At 44.6% G+C, this 20,795-nt stretch overlaps 1 protein-coding gene across 1 annotated transcript; it reads right to left on the reverse strand.

Moving 5' to 3' along the window:
- Nucleotides 1–16,538: 16,538 nt before the first annotated feature.
- Nucleotides 16,539–20,558, reverse strand: LOC146868189 (transcription factor HES-5-like). Its single transcript, XM_085609222.1, has 3 exons — nucleotides 20,454–20,558; nucleotides 20,055–20,232; nucleotides 16,539–18,145 (listed from the first exon to the last, which is right to left on the reverse strand). The coding sequence occupies exons 1-3, from the start codon at nucleotides 20,511–20,513 to the stop codon at nucleotides 17,913–17,915; spliced, it is 471 nt and encodes a 156-aa protein (XP_085465348.1). The 5' UTR covers nucleotides 20,514–20,558; the 3' UTR covers nucleotides 16,539–17,912.
- Between the last annotated feature and the right edge of the window lie 237 nt (nucleotides 20,559–20,795).

Consider the following 20,795-nt stretch of genomic DNA (forward strand, 5'->3'; position numbering starts at 1 on the left):
ATAGCGCTACCAATGATGACCCTGCAAACATTAATGTCCCGAGCCTGCCCCGCAGCAGTGAAAGTCACGCTGAGTCGGGTGCTGTGGAGTTCGAGCGCAGAGGAGTCAGGAGTGTCAAGGCAAGGGCTGGTTGGCCTATCCTGCAACCCACTTTTGTTGCTCGTGATATCCCTAGGTGCCCAGCAGGTTTTTGAGGTAAGATTAGTGGCCGAAGTGGCCACTTCTCCAGCTGTGCCGCTGTCAGCTGCCTCCCCTCTTTCTTCCTCTTACTATTTTTCACTCTCTTTCTGCCTCTCTCTTGCTGTTCCTCACTTGCTGAAAACTGTGACTTCAATAAACGTCTCTTACCCTCTATTTCCTCTACTTTCCTTCATTTGTTCCCCGTGAAATAGATCCAAAAAAGAAAGAAACACTTTTGCTTGGTGTTTTGTAGACTGATTACTCTTACGACTCCTGGTAAAACACCCTAATGTGTGCTTAACCATCATAATATCACAGGCTCTGTGAAGTAGATGGGTTGTGTAAACAACACAGGAGCCTCTCCACCGTAGACAGGATATTTATTTCAAGAACATGGACCAAGCGTACACCACCCCAGCTGACCGGACACCAACTGCCTCAACTAGAATCCGCTTAGGTTACACGCTAGCACTTAGAACACCGCAAGTGTTCCAAAGGAAGAACGGGGAAAGGACACAAAGGAAGGGCTTATACATAACAAGGAGAATGGTAAGTACAATACAGATGATAAATGTTTGCAACACATTTTCTTCCCTAAAAACTAAATCAATTAAACTACCATAAAGAAAGTTCAGATCAATCACAATAACATAAGTAATCATTCAGGTAGACCGGAGGTCTGCGAGATCTCACACCTCTAGTTTCATCAGATTGATGAGAAACATTATTATGAGGAACTTGACTCCTCACATCATTGGAATTAGAAGCATCACCACCACCTTCTCCCTACAACGAACGACATCAGGAGACGAGGTAGAAAACTCAGAGGTAGATAGCAAGTAACCACTACTGGATTGAGCAGGTTTTACTGACTTTGGGATATCATCGGATGATGCAGACTTGCAATAAAGTGCTACCCTTCGAAGATTCCATTTCTCACCATTGTCAAGTACAACATAGTGTTGAAAGATTTCCTTAACCACATGTGGACCTCTAAATTTGGAAAGACCTTTGGTCACTCTACCTGGTTTGACTTTCACCAAGTCACCTACGGAAATTGTTTTAGAGGTATAGCCACTTGACTCAGGACGTCTGCCACGCATGAGTTCAAAAGGAGATTTACAATCTTCTTTATGAACAGTGGTCCGGTAAGCCCACACCATATCTTTGACCATCTCATTAGCAAACCCACCTGAAGCACAAGTCATTTGAATAATCCCTTTAACTACTCTGTTAGCCCTCTCACACACACCATTTGCTTGTGGATTATATAGAGAAGTACGATGATGAGTCACTCCACATCCAGATAAAAATAAACGCATTTTCTGAGAAGTAAGTTGAGTACCGTTATCCGTGATCAATACTGAAGGATAACCCTCATTGAGAAATATGCTTTTAAGAAACTGTATAGTGCAATCAGTGGTTATGTCTTTAACAAATTCCACTGCAAGCCATTTAGAATAAACATCAACAATAACAATGGCAAAACGTTGACTGGACGGTAGTTCATCCACCGGACCAATGAAATCAAGACATACACTATGCCATGGTAAATCTGGAGTAATAATGTGGCTCAGCGTTGAACTAGAGCCAACTTTGAGTCTCTTTTCACTATCTCTACAAACAGAGCAATTTTCTACCCAAGATGCCACTTGAGTATCCATGGCCGGCCACCAGAAATCTACCTTTAGTCTACGCTGTGTGAGTGTTTGCCCTAAATGACCTTCATGAGCCAGTTTTACGAGTTTTTGTCTTAAACTGCATGGTGGAATATACCTGTCACCTCTCATTAGAATGCTATCACCTCAAGTTGATAATTCATCTAATACCTTAAGAAAGGGTCGCACAGGAGGCTGAACACAGCTTTCCCGTCTGGATCCTAATTTTACCATCTCAATCACCCTATTAAGAACTATGTCTTTTTCCATTGCAGCAAGCCATTCATCCTTGGTAAAACTACCATCACTCAAAGCTACTACATCATGAATAATGGCAACAGCCCCATCATTATGCACATCAGAAAACTCATTCATAGTATTCTCCCTTTTAATAGGGAGTCTTGATAGGCATTCAGCCTGTATATTGCGCCAACCTTGAATATAGAAAATGGCATACTGATATTCTTGAAGCCTGGAAGCCAATCTTGCCAATCTTGGTGAACCTTTTCCAGCTCCACCTGGCGAAAAAACTTTTAACAAGGGTTTGTGATCAGTTTTGAGTTTAAATTTTGTACCCCACAAATATGTCCTAAAATATTGTACTCCCCAGGCAGCAGCTAATGCCTCTTTCTCTATTACCGAATAGTTTTGTTCAGAAGACGAGAGGGTGCGAGACGCAAAGGCAATGGTCTTCTCTCCTTCCTGACATTTCTGTAAAAGAATTGCTCCTAACCCCATGGCACTAGCATCCACCATCAATACAGAAGTACGTCTGATATCAAAGGGAGTCAAAACCTTAGCCTGACACAACTCTTTTTTTATCGAATTAAAATATTCTTCGTGGTTATCGTTCCAACAAAATTTTACACCTTTTGTTAGTAACAATCTCAATGTCAATGTTTTGTCTGAGAAGTTCTTCACAAATTTAGAATAAAACTCTATGAGTCCCATAAATGACCGAAGTTGTTCTTTGTCCGTGGGACAGGGAGCCAGATTTATGGCCTCTAGGAGATTTTTCTTTGGTTTGACTCCCTGAGCTGAAATCTCATAGCCTAAATACTCTATGTGTTGAACAAGGAAACGGCATTTCTCTTTGCGTAGAGTCAAACCAGCATCATCTATTCTTTGCAACACATTTTTTAGCACCACATTGTGTTCTGAGATAGTATCACCAAACACAAGTATGTCATCCTGAAAAAACACAGCTTTCTTTATTCCTTTAAAAATCTCAGTGACCATGCGTTGAAAAACACTAGCAGCAGAGATTAAACCAAAAGGGAGTCTCGTGAACTGAAACGTGCCCTCTGTGGTTATGAATGCTGTTTAGTGTTTTGACTCATCATGGAGGCGGATTTGATGATATGCACTCTTCAAATCTAATTTCGTGAAGAACTTCGCCCCTTGTAGAGTAGAGAATAACTCTCCTATGTTGGGAAGGGGAAAAGTGTCCGCCACCACGTATTTATTCAAAGATCTTAAGTCCACACAGAACCTAATTTTGCCATCCGCCTTCTGCGTGATGACGACCGGAGACACCCATGAAGAAGCCTCAACAGGTTCAATGACACCACCCTGTAACATTTCATTAATTACTTTTTTTACCTCATCTTTGACTGACAGTGGGATTATTCTTACTTTAAGTTGTACTGGGACAGTGCCATTCTTTGTAACAATCTTGTGGACATAACCCTTTAATTCTCCTAATTCGCCTCTAAACACATTTCCTGCATCGTTGAGTATGTCACTGACAGTATGGTCATCCACTACCATTACTTGATTGGGTGCTCTCGGATTCAATAATATAATCAAATCGTATTGATGGATCCAACCAAGAATTGGTGGACCATCTACTGCAACATATACCTTTCCTGTAATTGACCTGTCTTTAAAATAAATGTCTGCATCAAAGTACCCCAACAAATCTATACTCTCACCTTGGTACCCAGTTGGAGAGATGTCACTCTCCTTCAAGACTGTATCCCCCCACTCATCCCTAAATAAAGGCTCAGGAATAATCGTGTGTCTTGAACCAGTATCGACCATCAGAGTTACCGTGCGACTATTGATTAAAAACTCTGCTTTGGGTCTTTTTTCCCTCTTCTCATTGCAACTGTTGGTACCACCATCCTCCACACTCAAAATTTTGTCTTTTTCACGTCTCAGTTCCTTGGGTTCATCATCAATAACAGCCACATTAGTATTACCTCTACTCCTGCACATTCTTGAAAAATGGCCCAACCTCCCACACTTGAGACACTCTTTGTTGTTCGCAAAACAAAATTTTGCATCTGAACTGTGGCTATTACTACCGCATCTGGAACAAAATCTGGTGTTGGGACATTTTACAAAATTACTTTTCTTTAAAGGATTTTTCCCTTTAGATTTAACCATACCAACCGTCTCTTCATTTCCTGTCTCACACTCATTCTTGGACTTCTCTGACACTACCGAAACTGAAACTTGTTGTGAACTATATCTTTCTAACTCTTTGATACATTTTTCTGATTCCTCCACTACTTTCGCTAAGTCTATAGCTAATTTCAAAGACGGATTCTTGGCTGCCCACAACCTCTACTGAATTTTCCTATTGTTATACTGTACTATGAGCTGATCACGTATCAACTTGTCACTCATTGCTCCGAAATTACATTTAACAGATAATTCTCTAAGGCGTGCTACAAAATCGTCAATCGATTCTTCAGAGCACTGTTTATGGGTGTAGAACTTATATCTGTTCATAACAAGGTTCTCTTCCTTGCCAAATCTCACTTCCAGTCTTGTTATGGCCTCCTTATACTCATTTGGAATAGGCTGTCCACTTGCTTGCAACGCTTGTGGAAGATACTGAAATTCACGTTGGCCCTCTTTGCCTAAGGTGCTCAGTAATAACGCTTTTTTCTGTTTAGCAAAAAACTCCTGACCATCCAAAGCGTCTAAGTAGTTATCAAACATGCGTATCCAGTCTTCCCATGAAATTGACGGTGTGCCTGGTTCACTGAGAAATTGAGGAGGTAAAGACACATTGACTTGTTGATTCGATTGTTGAGTCATGGTGTCGTTTGACAAACAAATTAAAATATTCTGGAATGCGTGGCAAGAAAGATTGTATGACAATAAGAGTTGCAAATAGTATTTGCTTCTGTGTTATGAAAACCCTTCCCAATAATATGTCCAAAACCAAAGACTTCCTATCCTTTTCTTTGTTTTGTTTAAATATAAAATATATATTTTTTTTTCAATGAGTGTATCACCGTGTCAATGTAACCCTCATGGATGTATCACACGCAGAAAAAAAAAAATAGTCTATTTTGGCTTCGGTATTGACCTTCCTGAGTCGACTCTACTTTTTTTTTTTACTCGTTACCCAAGATGAAACACAGCTTATTCATCTCCCATACTACGCGCATCACTGTTGCGAGAAAATGCGCTAGATTTCCACTATTCTCAGAGATTCTACTGGAAGTGGTTTATCAACCGATAACTGTGCACTACGATGAGTTTTCCTGATCCAAGATGGCCGCTCGTCTCCGTGGAAATACGTCGTCATGTTGCGCAGCTACGCAAAGGATTGGAATGCAGCTGAGAACAATAGACTCTGAGTCCTGCTGCCTAGCAACGCTCGATACAGGAGAGTATTCACGCGCTGAAGGCCAAGGACGCTGCTGCTTAGTGACGTTTCACTTGTGACGAATATGCGCATGCGGATTGAATACCAAACTTTAACTGACTCACTGTTTGTCATATGACGTCAGCACTGCTCCTCAATCTCAATAATTCATCACTTTCCTTCGCCGAAAGCCTGGATCTGACACATCGTCTCTAAACTCAAGTGTAGCGCTGCACGTCGTGAATTCTTGTGGAGGGTGTCGCTTGTCAACCGTCTGCTCAAGAAAGGCTCGCACTCTCGTCCAGTCAGCATCCGAAATCGTCGCCAAATTGAAGTAGATGGGTTGTGTAAACAACACAGGAGCCTCTCCACCGTAGACAGGATATTTATTTCAAGAACATGGACCAAGCGTACACCACCCCAGCTGACCGGACACCAACTGCCTCAACTAGAATCAGCTTAGGTTACACGCTAGCACTTAGAACACCACAAGTGTTCCAAAGGAAGAACGGGGAAAGGACACAAAGGAAGGGCTTATACATAACAAGAAGAATGGTAAGTACAATACAGATGATAAATGTTTACAACACTCTGCGTTCTAGACACCTTGCACATGAATTTTAAAAGTTTGCAAGGACTTTGCCCGACCCACTCGCAGCGATATCACTGCATTGGCAGAGCCCTGGCCCGGGCATTGGAGAATGTGTGTTTTTTACCTTCGTGCTAATCGTGAGGCTCCCCAGTTGTATCCCGGTACACTTGTTCTGCGTTTCCTATTACTCGTCAGGCACAGCTTTGATTCATGTTCTTGCCATACACTGCCAGTCGTCACCAGCTTCGTATCAGAGAGGCGCAATCTATGCAGTTAAGGGCTTGGGTTAAAACATTAACTTAAATCCTCTGTTTCGCATGGTGTACTATTTGACCAGTCAGTATTTGAGTGCCTTTCTCTGCTACAGCATCCAAACATATCATACGACAGTGAACATATGGCTAAAACAAGGCACACCTTATGGGTTTGCTAATGCTTGTTAGTAGTATCAGATAAATAACGATTACATTGTGAATAATCAGAATTGAAAATGATTTGATTCTGAAAATATGAGACTGAATTAAACATTACTAAGTCAGTGGAATGGTTAGTGGACACTTCAACCACTAATCTTACCTTAATAACCTTGCTGGCTTGACGAAGCCACTCGGAAGACCACTAACCATTCGACTTCTCCTGCTCGACCACTGTCAGCTACACCCCCCCCGTCTTCCTCTTACTTTTTTCCCTCTTTTTCTGTCTCTCTCTCACTGATTCTTACTTGCTGAAAACCGTGACTTCAATAAACGTCTCTTACCCTCTGTTTCCTCTACTTTCCTTCATTTGTTTCCTTGTGCGATGGGTCCAAAAAAGAAAGAAACACTTTTGCTGGAAATGTCGTTTTCTTAAATTTTTCTGTTACAAAGTGCAGCCTCCGGACAAAGACAAAAAAAGTTTTAAAATACAAAAAAGAGAGAAAGAACTAGATAAAGCATGATAGAGCAGTTGCAATGTGGCCAGATTTGTTTTATTCACCCTCAAACACATTAGCGCCACTTTACAAAGTTTGCCAGGTAAGCGCTACTCGTCTTTCTTTGAGCAGTATTGTTTTCCCCGTGTGGGAAAGTGCACCATTCCTGAAGGTACAGCAATACCTGCTTAATAACTGGAGTGTTAAATGTTTAATATGATCCTTATCAGCTGTTTTCCTTATTTTAGTTTATAAAATGCGTACCTCTGTGCCAGGGATGTGATCTTTTTAAAGCATACTGCTCACGTTTTGTAAGGCTATACGCAATGGACATGGAAACAGGTCCCTTCCGTGCCCTGTAGTCATGTCCTTAACTTTTCAGGTAAAAACACTAATTGATTTCTGAATAATAAGTGTAAAAGTGTTAAAGTAACCTTGTTGTTCTGCTTATGTTTCACATGCTTTACTTAATCTTGCATTCCCTGTGAGGGTTTGCTTTTTCCAGGATGTCCCCCCCCCCTTTTTTTTATTCAGCATATTAGTCTTGTCTAGAGCATAATTTGAATTGAGTCGCATCCAGGTGTTTATGGCGGAGCACAATTGGGTTGTAGCTGAAGGCAGTGTGAGTTTCTCTCAGTGGGACAGTATGGTGTTCAGTGGGGGAGAGGATGTGGTACTATGGCACCGGAGCCAGAGCCCGGGCCCAAGAGAGAGGGGAAATGCACAGGGGAGCACCAGGAAGTGAGGAGAATTCGAACAGAACAAAGGGGAGGCATATGTGGCAGCCCCAGAACGTGAGTTCTTTTGGTGGGGTGCGGCATTAGAGCACTGCAGGTGAATTGTGCGGTTCAGAGTAGGGGAGTCACAAGATGTTGGTCGGGGGGTGGGACAAACACAGACAGCTGACACAAAACCAAGTGGAGCCCTCATGGGAGAAGGAACGGAACAATGGGAAGTGGGGGTATGTATGGGGGAGCAGCAAGGAGTGCAGAAGCAAGACAACCATTTACAATGCAATAGGTCTCGCATTTACGCGAGACCTATTGCATTGTAAATGGTTGGCATCATGGACAACGGGAAGGGGGGAGAAGGCACGAATAACGGGAGGGAGGACAGGCAGGGGGAAGAATGCACGAAGAGCCAGAGGGGGGGGGGTTAAAGAAGGCACCAAAGCATGTCGTGCCTGAGGAGGAGAACCTCCTTAAAGAAAATAGTGCTCACAGTCTAAAAATATCACGTACCGTGTAACAAACAAAGTAAAGGGGACAGTCGCCATGAGAGGTGACAAATGAAGAGGAGGCGGTACTAAGGAGGGAATAATACGCGGATTGACGAATCAGAAGCCAGCATTTAGGATATACAATGACACAAGCCAATGGCAAACATGGGTGGAGAGTGGGCGGGCTTCTATTCGCTACTCGTTAGGTGAGCGTATACAAGAAGTCTTGCAGAGCAGCACATGCGCGCTGGCTCACGCTCGACCTAAAAATGCTTGGTTGGGGGGACACCAACAAAGATTGTCGCACAGGGCGCCACAACCTCTAAATACGGCCCTGGGTGTTGGTGTGCTCACTGGCAACTCACAAGGCAGAGCTAGTGGCAGGCACCGAAGTCAGGTAGAGAGATGGAGTATCTCTCTCTGCAGATGCGTGTAGGGGGCGGGGTGGAAGAGGGGCTATGCACAGAGAGCGACTTCACAGGAGTAGTGCTGTCAGGGCATACCGCTCCCCTGGCTGGCCTAGTGGCCTGCGGTAGAGTGCTTCATTTACAAGGACACGTGGGTGGGTGGGGCGAGAGGCTTAGGCCCAAGCAAAACAGCCAGAGGGTGTGGGGATCAGCGCCTGGGCAAGAACAAAGGCCTGGTGGGCGGAAGGCCCTGCATATGCACATGGACTCTGTGGGAGGCAGGTGGGGGAGCAGTACAGCAACAAATAGGCCCAGGAGTTTTTCAGACCACCAGTTTGGGTAGGGGACAGCTGGCCGCAGGCAGGCTGAGGATTGGCAGTATAATGAAGGAAAGGAAGGGGAAGGGAGAGGGGAGAGGGGAAGACCTTTAATATGCTGCCTACTCCCATGACGCTTAGAGAGGCAGGAGGGGGTGTGGATTTCCCTGGAGAAGAGAGATTGGTTGAAGAGGGTGCCCCACGGGTTGCAGTCACAGTGGCCAAGGGGGGGGGGGTGACTTGGAATGGGGAGACACTGGGGGGCTCAGCGTTGATGGGGAGCAGGGGGTCCAGGACAGGACATTGCTCCGAGCCCCATTCAAAGGGTCCAAGCGGGGTCTAGGGTCTTCCTTAGTGACGGTGCTCTTGGAGTTGAGCGAGGGTGAAGGACATGGGGAAAGAATATGAGTAGGGGACACAGTCTGGTAGCAGGCAGCAGGCATCAGGGGCGGCCGGAGTGGGGTAGGCCTAAACCCCTATGGGTTTACTCCTTTTGGGTTGCGGGTGCAGGCAAAGTGAGAACAGGGCACAGGCGTAGAGGGGGCCAAGGAGGGAATAGTGAAGAGGTGCCCGCCACTCGGCTACAACAAGGGGGCAGGCGTCAGGGCATGGGGTTTCAGGCACGGGAGGTGGTGAAAATATGGAGGTAGTGGAGAGCCAGGTCAGTGGGTGGAATATAGGGGTTCAAGGGCCTTGCACACCGGACCTATCTTTTCTGTTGCAGGTGGCGGGACATCCTTGTATCGCAGACTCGGGAGGGCACTGTGCAGCTCCACAACCCAGAGGAGAAGTGAAGGCATGGCACAGAGCCGTCAGCCAGGTGGCATTGTGGGACCCGGCGTTGGCTGACACAAGAAGGTCAGTTGAGACCTCGTCAGGGCTAACCATGACCAAGCGGAGAGCATCTTCAGGAGAAGGAAATACAGCTCAGTGGGGCCTGTGGTGACAGAGCATCTGGGAGGCTTTGTTATTCCCCCCTCACTGGATAAGGTAGACTTTCACCCCAAGGCAGAGAACAATGTACCCTATCAAGTGACAGTTCCACTGTGCCCTGGGTGGGCGACAGAGGTAGTGGCAGCAAAGGGCAGGACAGACCGGGGGTGGGACCGTTAATCAGTTTCTACATAGTGTCTTAGAGGCTGCAGACAAGGTACTGGCAAGATTCATCCACTGACACAAGCGAAGCAGGTAGGCAGCATCCACTGGCAAGGCAGCAGGCTATGGAGCAGGAACTGACCTTAATGGCAGGTAAAAAACATATGGTCCACAGAGGTTCTGGTTATGGTGTCAAGTGGAGTGGAATCTTGGACTGAACAGGGTGAGGAAAGTACACAGTAACTGCAAGGATGGTATGTGACAGACACTGGGGTGGATGTGGAGGTGCAGAGGTCGGACAAAAGGGAAGCAGAGGGTACACATAAGAAGGAAGCCGTACACGGGAAAGGTGGGGCTACCACACCAGCGGTGGCGTCAGCAAGACAACAGCAGGGTGAGAAGGGGAAGGAAAATGGGTTAGTGCTGGGGATAAAACTGGGGGTAAAGGAGAAAAAGGAAAGGTAGAGGTAGCCGAAGGCAAGGAAAGCAAGGAACTGAGAGTAAAGAAATTTCCATACATGTGGGTCACTAAACCGTTGGGGGCACACCTTATGTCATTCACAAAGGAGTAAATTTGGAAGGGGGAACATGTTGAAATGTTTAAGCTGTAACACAAAGAACTTAGGGCCAAGGAAGGGTCCAAGGGGGAAGATATGAACTGTTCAAATGACATAAGGTGCCCATAACCATAGAAAACTGTCTGGCTGCATTTTTAATTTACGGCAGCCTCTTCTGCTAAAAACATCCAGAGCGCTATATAGCTCTGTTTAAATATATGGATCTCATATGTAAAGCGCAAATCACGTATGGGGGATATGCATGGGACAAGTATGATGTGTGTTCATGGTGCGTATGGTCCTAGAATCAGAGGTAAAATGAGGGGAGATAGATTCTGATCCATGTGAACACATGATGCATATGGTGAAATTCGGGACGACAATATTCACAGTCAGTGGTCTGCCCACAGTATATCAGCCCTTTCAGGCTCGCCCCACCCAGAGACGTGTGGGATCAACAGCTTATGGTCAGGGAGGAATGCTGGGAGCCTTCTGGGATTTCAATATGGGGATGTGCATGAGAGAATACTGTAAGTACCAGCACGAATGTTCTTAATGTGCAGTGAGTCACATACTTGTACACTGTTTTGGTGTGGCATGGAGCCAGCAAGGGTGCCACTGAAGGGGAGAAGAGTGTCACTAGATTCAAGGGGGTTGAGGTGTGCCTCAACCCACATCAGGGAAATATAGGGGAGGAATATGGGCACAGGGACCTGGTGGTAAAGGCTGATACACCAGTTAAGCTCGACAGGCTGGATTTTTGGCTGTGACGTTATATTAATAAGGTAGATGTAGCAGTGCTGAGGGAGGGGTTTCATTGGGGGTTCTGACTGGGGTACGAAGGTCCAAGAGTAAGGCAGCGGGCTGAAAATCTCAAATCGGTCAGGGAATATTCCCAAGTGGTGGGTAAAAAATTGCAGAAAGAAGCTCAGGGAAGGCAGGTTGGCGGGTCCTTATGATGACTGCCCGTTGGCTAATCTGATTGTGTCTCCAATAATGGTGGTTCCCAAAAAGAGCAGGGCCGGTTTTGGCTGATACAATACTTGTCTTGGCCAGAAGAGCACTCGGTAAATGACTTTATAGCTGGTATGAAGGAATTTGTGAGTGGTAAAGACAGTGCTTCTGGTTACTGTGCTAGTGTAACTACATGTGGTGTGAGTGGTGAAGTTGTTGCAGAGGTTTCAAGGTTACCAGTTCCATGCAGTGCCTAATTTGTGCAGATAACTTCAGGCGCCCAGCTCCTTTTTAGAGTCTGGCTACAAACAGACTAGGACTGGTGCTGATCCTTGACTTCTTGTGGCTATCCTAGACATAATTCTGGCTAACTCTGGAATAATGGTGTTGAAACTCATAGTCCTGTGTTAGGTATATGATGGTAAAGATGATAAACAGACATAAAAGACAGAGGCCTTTATGTCTAATTGCCTTTCCCTATAGACACAGAGTAGGTAAAACAATTTGAGCCATCAAGAGCTGAATCTGTATCTGTTTGACAGTAGTGCACATGAGTGCTTGGTGAAAATAGCAAGAAGCACTTTGGTGACTAAACATATATTTACTGAAAAAAAGAAAATATTTTTCATGAAAACAACAAGCTTTTGCTAGGAGATTGAGCACATCAGGGCAAAATGAAAATTCTGGATTTTATTGCGTGATCTCTACATTTTCAGAAACTGGCAAGTTGGCAAAAAAATCATGCTGAAAGCTGTTGCTGGTTTTGGTTTTTTGGCACCATAAGCTCTTATGCAATGGCTGTTAGTGCCTGGCGTGTATATAGGCATTTTTTTATCTGTATTGAATACGATTTTTATGATATTTTCACTACTGCTGTCTGAGGCCTGAGCATGTGAAATTGGTGGAAACCGTTTGATCTTGTAAACAGTAAGTAATCTAGAAGAAGCATTACTGTATACACCAGCAGGACTTGCACAGCTTTGATTCCTTTGGCTTGTGAATGTCAGATGTGTAATACTTTTGGTTTTTCCACACTGCCACTTCAAATAAGAAACTTAGTCATAATATATGACTGCAAATCTGAACTGAAGAGGCAGGATGGAAAATGAAGTGAAGAAAGATGTCATTTTTAGGTCTCGCCTAAGACAACACTCATGTACTGTTGCTTTCGACTAAATATTGTTCTAAAAAAAACTCTAAAAAGGAAGGTGTCTGCGCATGTGGCTTCACTTTTTCTTCATGTTTTCGTTTTCTTCCCTTGAGCATGGACCAAGTATTGATTCACTTCTTGATTAGTGTTCTTCTACACTGCTTGCACTCGTATTGTGATAATTACTTTTTTGAGTCTGTATTTATTGCGTTTTCTTTATAAACACCCTTATGCTGCTCTGCCTCATGTTTCTTACTGTTTTTATGCAGCTTCAGTTTTGCCTTTTCATCTTGTGCCTGCGTCTTTCCTCGCTTGTTGTTTGCTTTCCAGATTTTTCAAAACTTTAGTTTCCAGTTGGTCACTTTTCTCTGGCTATTCTTGTCCTAGCCGCATAATAAAACAACACACTTTATACAATTTTAATAAAGTTAAATGTTGCAGCATTCACTACGGGTGTGTTTTTTTATGACTCATCCTTTTTTTGTTTGTGTTCAGTGTAGTGTCACCTTTCTTCCCAATCTGGGTAAGCCAACACTAGTTACATGTTTTTAAATTAGACCAACTGGTGATATCTGTATGTGTTTTCATACAGTTAGCAGTATATAGTTTGCGTGCCTCAATAACAAGCCATACCATACTCCTGCCATAAGATATTATACAATTGCAGGCCATGACATACCACACCATACCACACTATATAATAACAGGCCATAAAATACTCTCCTATACAATAACCAACAATACCATATCTCACCATACTATTCAATAACAGGCCATACCATACCATACAATACAATGAGGGTCCATACCAGATAACAGCATATTATACCATGATGTACAATAACAGGTCATACCCTAACATACAATACAATTACAGCCCACACCATACCATACAATGACAGACCACATCCCTGAGCCCTCTAATCACCCTCACCTTCATTTACCTCTCCCCACCCCTGAATCCTCACATCACCCTCGCCTTTCTTTACCCCTACCCATTGTTGAACTCTCAAGGCACCCTCACCTACCTTTTCCTCTATCCACCCCTCAACCCTCAAGTCACACTCTCCTCTCTTAATTCCTACCCTCTCCAGAGCCCTCAAGTCACCCTTACCTCTGTTTACTTAATCCACCTCTCTGAACCCTCAACTCACCCTCAACTTATTTTACCTCTACCTACCCCTGAACCCTCAAGTCACCCTCACATCTGTTTACTGCTATCCACCTCCGAACCCTCATGTCACCCTCACCTTTCTTTACCTCCACGGACACCGAACCCTCAAGTCATCCTCGCCTCCCTTCACCATCTTCCCAGCCTTAAACCCTCAAGCCACCCACACCTCAACTTACCTATTTCCATTTCTGAGCCCCAAGTCACCCTCACCTCCCTATCCCTTTTCCCACCCTGAACCCTAAAGTCACGCTCACCGCCCTTTACCTCTACTCACCTTTGAACCCTCAAGTCACCCTCACCTCTATCCACTCCTCAGCCCTCAAGTCACCCTCACATCCTTTTACCTCAAAGTAAACTAAAAAGTATGTTATTATTTATTTTATTTTTTTATTTTATATAGCGCGAACTTGACACGAGACCTCGGGTATCAGAGCGCTTCACATGAGCACCAGTTTCGTTACAGAAGGACACATTCATTTTTGTTAGGCACACAGAGATTAAGTGATTTGCCCAGAATCATATGATGTTGAGCTTTGTTGCCGAGACTCGAAACCGGTTCCCCAGCTTCGAGGTTAACCGCTTTAGCTGTAAGGCCACATCCTCTCCCCATTTTATTTAAAAATAAAATGTACCTGTGTGGTAAAGACTGCGTCGTAAAGGTCCTGTATGCTAAAGGCTGTGAGGTAAAAGCTGTTCCCCCACAGGCAGGACACAAATGTTATAAGGGCACTGTCAGTTGTTTTATGCCCTTCAGTGTGTATGGCACGCACCTTTGCGTCTTTGACAGTTTGCTCCCCCACACACTCTACACTTTATGTCTCGCCGGAGAGAGCACATGCGCTGTCGCTTGCGAGACATTTTGTTTATATATGGAACTTAGAGACCACCCATTAAATACCATTGGTTGGTTTCATCAACACTTCCATCTCCTTGCTTATCTTGGGTCCGCAAGTAATTAAACTTACTTTTCTGAAGGCAGAGAATAATCCTATACTAAGAAAAGGTATCACTGCCCCTCACGGTCAGCTCTGGGAGCATCATAGCAATTTTTTTTCTAACCTTCAGCCGTGCTGCACAGCAGCTGTGCTGCTATACAACATGACAAAAAGAATCCAGCCGTGACCCCATTGGCTCAGAGCCAGCAGCTGAAAAATAAAACGATATTTTATTATTGTTTTATTTTTCAGCTGCTGGCTGAGCCAGCGTGTGCAGGGAGGGATGGACCGGGCCATGGGAGGGTGAAGAGGAGTGGTAGGTGCACTTTTAAGTGCGCATGTCAGTTTAGCCAGATGCCTTAGGCCGGCCAAACTGACATGCGTGCTTAGGTTTCTCCAACCTAGCTGTATTGCACACCTGGGATGGAGAAACAGCACAGACTCCCTGTGCCTGAGCAGCGTTAATCCAGCCCGCTCAGGCCAATCCCCACGCTTCTCTCATGCTAGAGAGCAGTGTGGGGATTTGGATGGGGAGTCTATGATGCTGTCCCAGGGACTGCTGGGACTAGGAACTGGAAGCAGAGGACGCGAGGCGGCCGGGAGCACCAGGTAAGTCTTTTCTTTTTTTTGTTATTAAACCCCCCGCTGCATGCTCCCGCCACCCCGATCCCACGCCTCCTCCACCCACCCCACTACTCTTTATCTGTGTTGGCTGCCACTCAAAGAATTTGTCAAAACCAATAGCTCATCCATAGGCAGGACCTATTGGCTTTGCCAATGCTTGTTTAAAGTTTATAGGCGATGGTGAGGCCCAATGCAGCTGGGTATGGTAATGTTTGCGTAGCAAACCACAAAGCTATTAAGTTTTGTTTAAACTTCACTGTTTGATCCCGATTTTTCAAAATGCTTTGGGGGGGAAGGGTGTGGGGGACACTCCCTCTCCCGTCTCGAAAACTCTTAGAAGAAATTAGGCTTCTTTGGTTTGCACAGTCACTGATCCTGCTGGAGGCAGTTACATAAACCCCACCCACTTCTGTGATGGGAAGTGAGTAGTAATATGTCGAGAGGTGGTAGGTAACCTATGAACAATTGGGTGGCTCGCAATCTATTCTAATATTAGATTGGCCTCCTCACTCCAGGCCGTTGCCGACTCTCTCCAGTCCTGAACTTTTCATTGATAAGTCTGGCAGTCATTGATTTCAGGTGTGTGAGTCTCTTAGTAAGTAGTGCGAGGATACAAACACACAGAAAGTACAGGACCGGAAGCACTCTCTGCAATGACCTAGGAAGGGGTCACGCTACCTATTATTCAAGCTACTAGAGATGATTCAGTTAGTGGTGCCTGCTATACGAGTTCCTAATATTTTAAACATTCTATCAGGTATATCTGTATAATACCGGATTCATAATTTGTAGGAGTTTAACGCTCTGATAAATGTAGTGTTTATGCATAGCTATCACGTGACCCCTCGTCGTGTCACATTTGCTGACAGTCCCACGTTTGAAGCCAACATTGCTTACTACGATCGCCGCCCAGGATCATACAGAGTTCAAGGGTGGGGGCACCATTTACCTCCAAAAGCCACTCTCCAGATAAAGGTTTTTTTCACTCCTTAGCAGTTCCACTTATTTAAATGGTGAACGAAATGCTAGAGGCAGACCCCAAATGGGAGTGGGGAGAGAGCAACTGAGTGACTGCGTGAATGACATGTTTATAGCATGTTAAACTTCAGAGCATATCCTGAGTACACACTTTAAGGACAAAAACTCCACAGTGATTTTTAACAAACACTTTTATTAAAATGTAAAAATGCATGTGATAGAAAATAGGCATACACAGTATGCAGACAGTATTCGACCGTGTCCACTGCAAAGCTTTAACAGGGCTTCCGCAGCGAAACTCTTCACTTGTCAACCATAAAGTTGATAATTACATACAGAAGCACGGAGAAGACCATTTATTACATTTTTGAAATGCAGTGCACCAGCTGTCAAATCTTACGACTTTCTTCTTCTTTACTATAAAGCACCAATTACTATTTTCATACAAAAATAACGGGAGTAGAAATATTCCACATACTTTTTCCAAAATAACTATGTGCACTCTTTTAGCCATCATTCGCCCATGTATGTCAATTGTGTACATAGTACACGGGTTAGTTTCACCCAGTTCTGGGTATATAGCCAACAGCGCAATGCATTCTAGGACTTGAAGGCTCCCTAACCAGAGGTCTCATGTTTCCCCATTAATGCAGGAGTAAGTCATCCAGCTGAAAGGTTTTGCTTTGCAATCTTAGACTTGTAGTTCTGCGTTTATAATTTGATGAACAGGACTACAAGCCCCAGAATGTAAAGCAAAACATCTGGACTGGATGAGCTGCTTATGCTGGACCTCGGAATCTTAAGAGTTCTATATAACTCAAAATTGTAAAACAAGACAAACTCACAGAATGCAAAATGTTGGCAGAAATTCCTCGACCTGATGAAACTAAACCACATGATATGGGGCGGGGGGGTGGGGTGGGGGTTGCAGATACATAGTATGGTGTATGTTTTTCACATACAAACTGTAGGCAGGAACGAAGCGATAGAAATCATTTTTTGGCACACATAGCCCATGTTATGGAACTGTTATGTGTGCTAAGGCAACAAACAAGGGACAGTTATTCAACGTGACTCAAAGCAGGCTGCTTATACAAAGAGACACAATACCCGTCTCCTGTTGAAAGGTACTTGTGCAGCAGGCCTGACATTCATACACCCATTGTAAACACATTTTGTTCCAACATTTAAACCTGGAGATGAGGTCCCTTCACGAGGAAGATTTGCACCAGATGTCTGCATTGAAATATCTAAGGCAATGCAGGCATTTAAGAACTCAATACTAGCAAACAGAGTGCTTTTGTCCTGGTGAAATGCAAGAGCAAATCTATTTTTCACAATATTTCTGCTTGCATAAAAGGAATGGAGGAAACGCTCCACTCCAAACTTTTTCAGTGTCACGCTTCTGAAGGCACTCCATTGTTTTCACAATTAAATACAAGAGGGAATAATATTCCATACAAAACAAGAGGAATTTTCACAGACTGTTCACAGAAGTCATATTGTTTCCTCTGGATGAATAAGTGCTCGTATGTAAAATGGAGGCCATTCATTTCTACCAAGGCCTCCACGGTGTGCTGATGGCCACCGGGGGGCAGATGGGCTTGAGGACTGGGTGCTGCTCCTTGCTGGCGGGAGCCCTCTCCTTGGGCTGGGCATGGTGGAACAGCTTGGCGTGGATTCCTTGCTGTACGTTGTGGGCTAAGAGGAAGCGGTATGCCTCCTGGAAGCATCTGGAATAGCCTTCTTGGAATCCCGGCGATGTGTGTTTGTGGAAGGGCACAACAACTGGAAAGGAAGAAAAAAAGGGTAGTCGATTAGACCAGTAGCTGAGATCCTCTATTGCTGCTTCTACAAGTTGTACATGCAGGATGTGCACATTCAGAGACCAATACCATACCAGAACTACAAATGCACCATTCTTGGTCACCTCAAGCGGATTGGTAAAGGCAACTAACAGAATACAATTGTGTGTGGCAATATTAGAGCATGCGCTGGTCAGAGCAGTAAATAGGAGTGGCCTAGTTGCACTGTTCACTATACTGGAAACACATGGGGGCAATTACACTTGTATAATGCATGTGGATGAGTGTACTTATAAGGCAGCTTCCAGTCCTTCACTTTCATGTGATAAATTAATGCATTCTGGGTATTGTAGTCTTTTTTCTATAGACCTAATAGGATTTTAACAGCACAATTGTATTTTGCAGGTGAAAAGTTCTGAATTGGAGAAAAGTCTGCAGTGAACTAGAGTTAAGTGGTAACACTAAAGACAACCTAAGTGTTGTGTACTACACATTTATTTTCAGGTTATGGAGGGCCGTATATGTGGGGAAACCTTGTCCACCACCAAAAACGATGTGGTATTAGAGAGTGCACGTGACTCAGTCAGAGAAGTGGGGAGAGAACCCCACTAGCAACACAATGGGCACACAGGAAACTCTAAGGAGAAAAACGGTGCCCCATTTCATAAGTAAATTTGAGGCATATTTTGGTAGAAGACATAGAGGGGAGGGAGCCACTGAAAGCTGGAGCTCAAGACAGAAGCCAGGCCCAGCTTAAGGCCCTCTTGGAACCTTGAGTCCAAAATGAGCTGATCTTTCAATGACTGCGATGTGGCCTAGTGGCTGCAGCTGATAACTGTGCAACATTGGGAACCAGAGATGAATCGTGGCCTCTGCTCAGCATCCTGAGAATCCTGTCAATTCTCCCTCTGCTGAAAAGAAAGGCTTAACATAGTGTGTCTGTTGTGAAGCCTCAAGCATGACCTTGGTCAAAGTTCACCCTATGTAAAACTGCCAAAAATATGTGAGTTCTGCCTGTCACCCACAGTTCTAATCTCACCCCTCAAGAATTAAGGACAATTCATTATTCCTTGAGGTCAGAAAAGATACCCATCTAGTGGCTGAATGGTAGAGTTTGAAACTGTAAACCTGAGATCAATCCCTGTTTCCATTCTTGACTAAACTGTGCGATCTTAGACAATACTTTATTTCACTGAGCTTATTTATTGTTCATTGTCACATATGAGAACACCTTCAAATCGGTGAGTTCAGGATCTGCCCTGTACAAAAAACCTCTATTTTGTTTAATAGCCTATAAGGTTGCTCCATCTATAATAAGTATGTAGGCCACATATAAGGTGCACATGCATCTATAATAAGGATTTAGGCCACATATTGGGGACACAAGGCAACAAATGTGCCTCTTAGATCATTAAGAGCTGTGTCATCAGGGCAAGGCTGAGAATGTTTTTCTCCGCATGTTTAAAAAGCTCTCTCTTTTAGTAAATACTTATCAAAGCAGAGATATAATTCATTGTGCTAATGTGAAACGCTTCAGAGTATTAAAGTACTTTATCACATTTTACACGTTTTGCTTGATTATTATGCCACATAGTTTCAAGGCTCAGTTCTCCCTGGTAATGTGTTGCTCGCTCACCTCTAAGAAGACAGTAACACTTTTAGAGACCGTATTAGAAAGCGAAGGGGTTGTTGGGATGATAAAATAGAAACCTATAAAGTGTGGTAAACGGTGGTCTGTGTCACGTGCCAGGATATCGTTAAGAATGGCTCGCTCGCGCGGAGAGTATTTTAACTGACCATGTCTCCGTGGAACGCGCATGAAACGCTAAAGCGCACGCGCACCAACTCCAGCAGTGAGACGTGAGGTCAGAGTGACGCAAGGCGAGACTTACCGGTCTGCGGTTGGCTCTGCTCCTTCAGGTAGCTGACTGCCATCTCTAAGATGTCGGCCTTCTCCAGCTTGGCGTTAGCCGGCTGCGCCTGGAACTGCGTCTCCATGAGGTGCTTAAGCTGCTCGATGCTGTTGTTAATGCGGTCTCGGCGCATCTTTTCCACCGCTGGCTTCCTAATCTGCAACAGAGAGGCGGATATTTGTCTTTAGCCAACATCCCATGGGTCGATTTGAGACATCATATTTTGCCTGAGAATTTAAGGGCTAGCATAGCACTAGTCACTCTATTGATTCCCTGCGCAGCACTACAATAATTTGTCAGCATTTAGAAACATGACCCTCCTCCTACTGCCCTCCTCTATTGAGCACTAAATAAAATGCCCATTTGTTGTTAACTTACTTTGTTTTTCTCTCTTGGTGTCAGCTTAGTAGGTTCTATGCAGACAATGCTCGGAGCCATTTTGATGCTTGTCAGAGAGCTGTGTGCTCGTCCTTTGGTTTGTAGAGATCTGTTTGTCCTGTCTCAGCCTTCTCTTATTTATACACCGTCCGCGGCTGGCAGTGCTGTGGGTCTCAGGGCCTCTGCTGGTTCCCACACTCTGCAGCCAATCAGAGCAGGAGGGCAGACAATGGCAGCGTGCTTCCCCTGCCATGCTCCATTGACACCAAACAGCCCCGAGGATATTGACCTTCTCCCAGAGGGGCAGGTGGGGAGTGTGTGCCACATGAAAGGCCCAGCGCC

The sequence above is a fragment of the Triturus cristatus genome, chromosome 1_2, assembly GCF_964204655.1.
Source record: "Triturus cristatus chromosome 1_2, aTriCri1.1, whole genome shotgun sequence".
Taxonomy (NCBI): Eukaryota; Metazoa; Chordata; class Amphibia; order Caudata; family Salamandridae; genus Triturus; species Triturus cristatus.

Bases quoted from the DNA above. Each gene is read 5' to 3' on its own strand.
- LOC146868189 (XM_085609222.1), bottom strand. From the start codon at position 20,513: ATGGCTCCGAGCATTGTCTGCATAGAACCTACTAAGCTGACACCAAGA. The intron at 20,233-20,453 runs GTAAGTTAACAA...TCTCTGTTGCAG, and splicing joins CACCAAGAGAGAAAAACAAA to ATTAGGAAGCCAGCGGTGGA. The intron at 18,146-20,054 runs GTAAGTCTCGCC...CTTCCTTTCCAG, and splicing joins GCAGAGCCAACCGCAGACCG to TTGTTGTGCCCTTCCACAAA.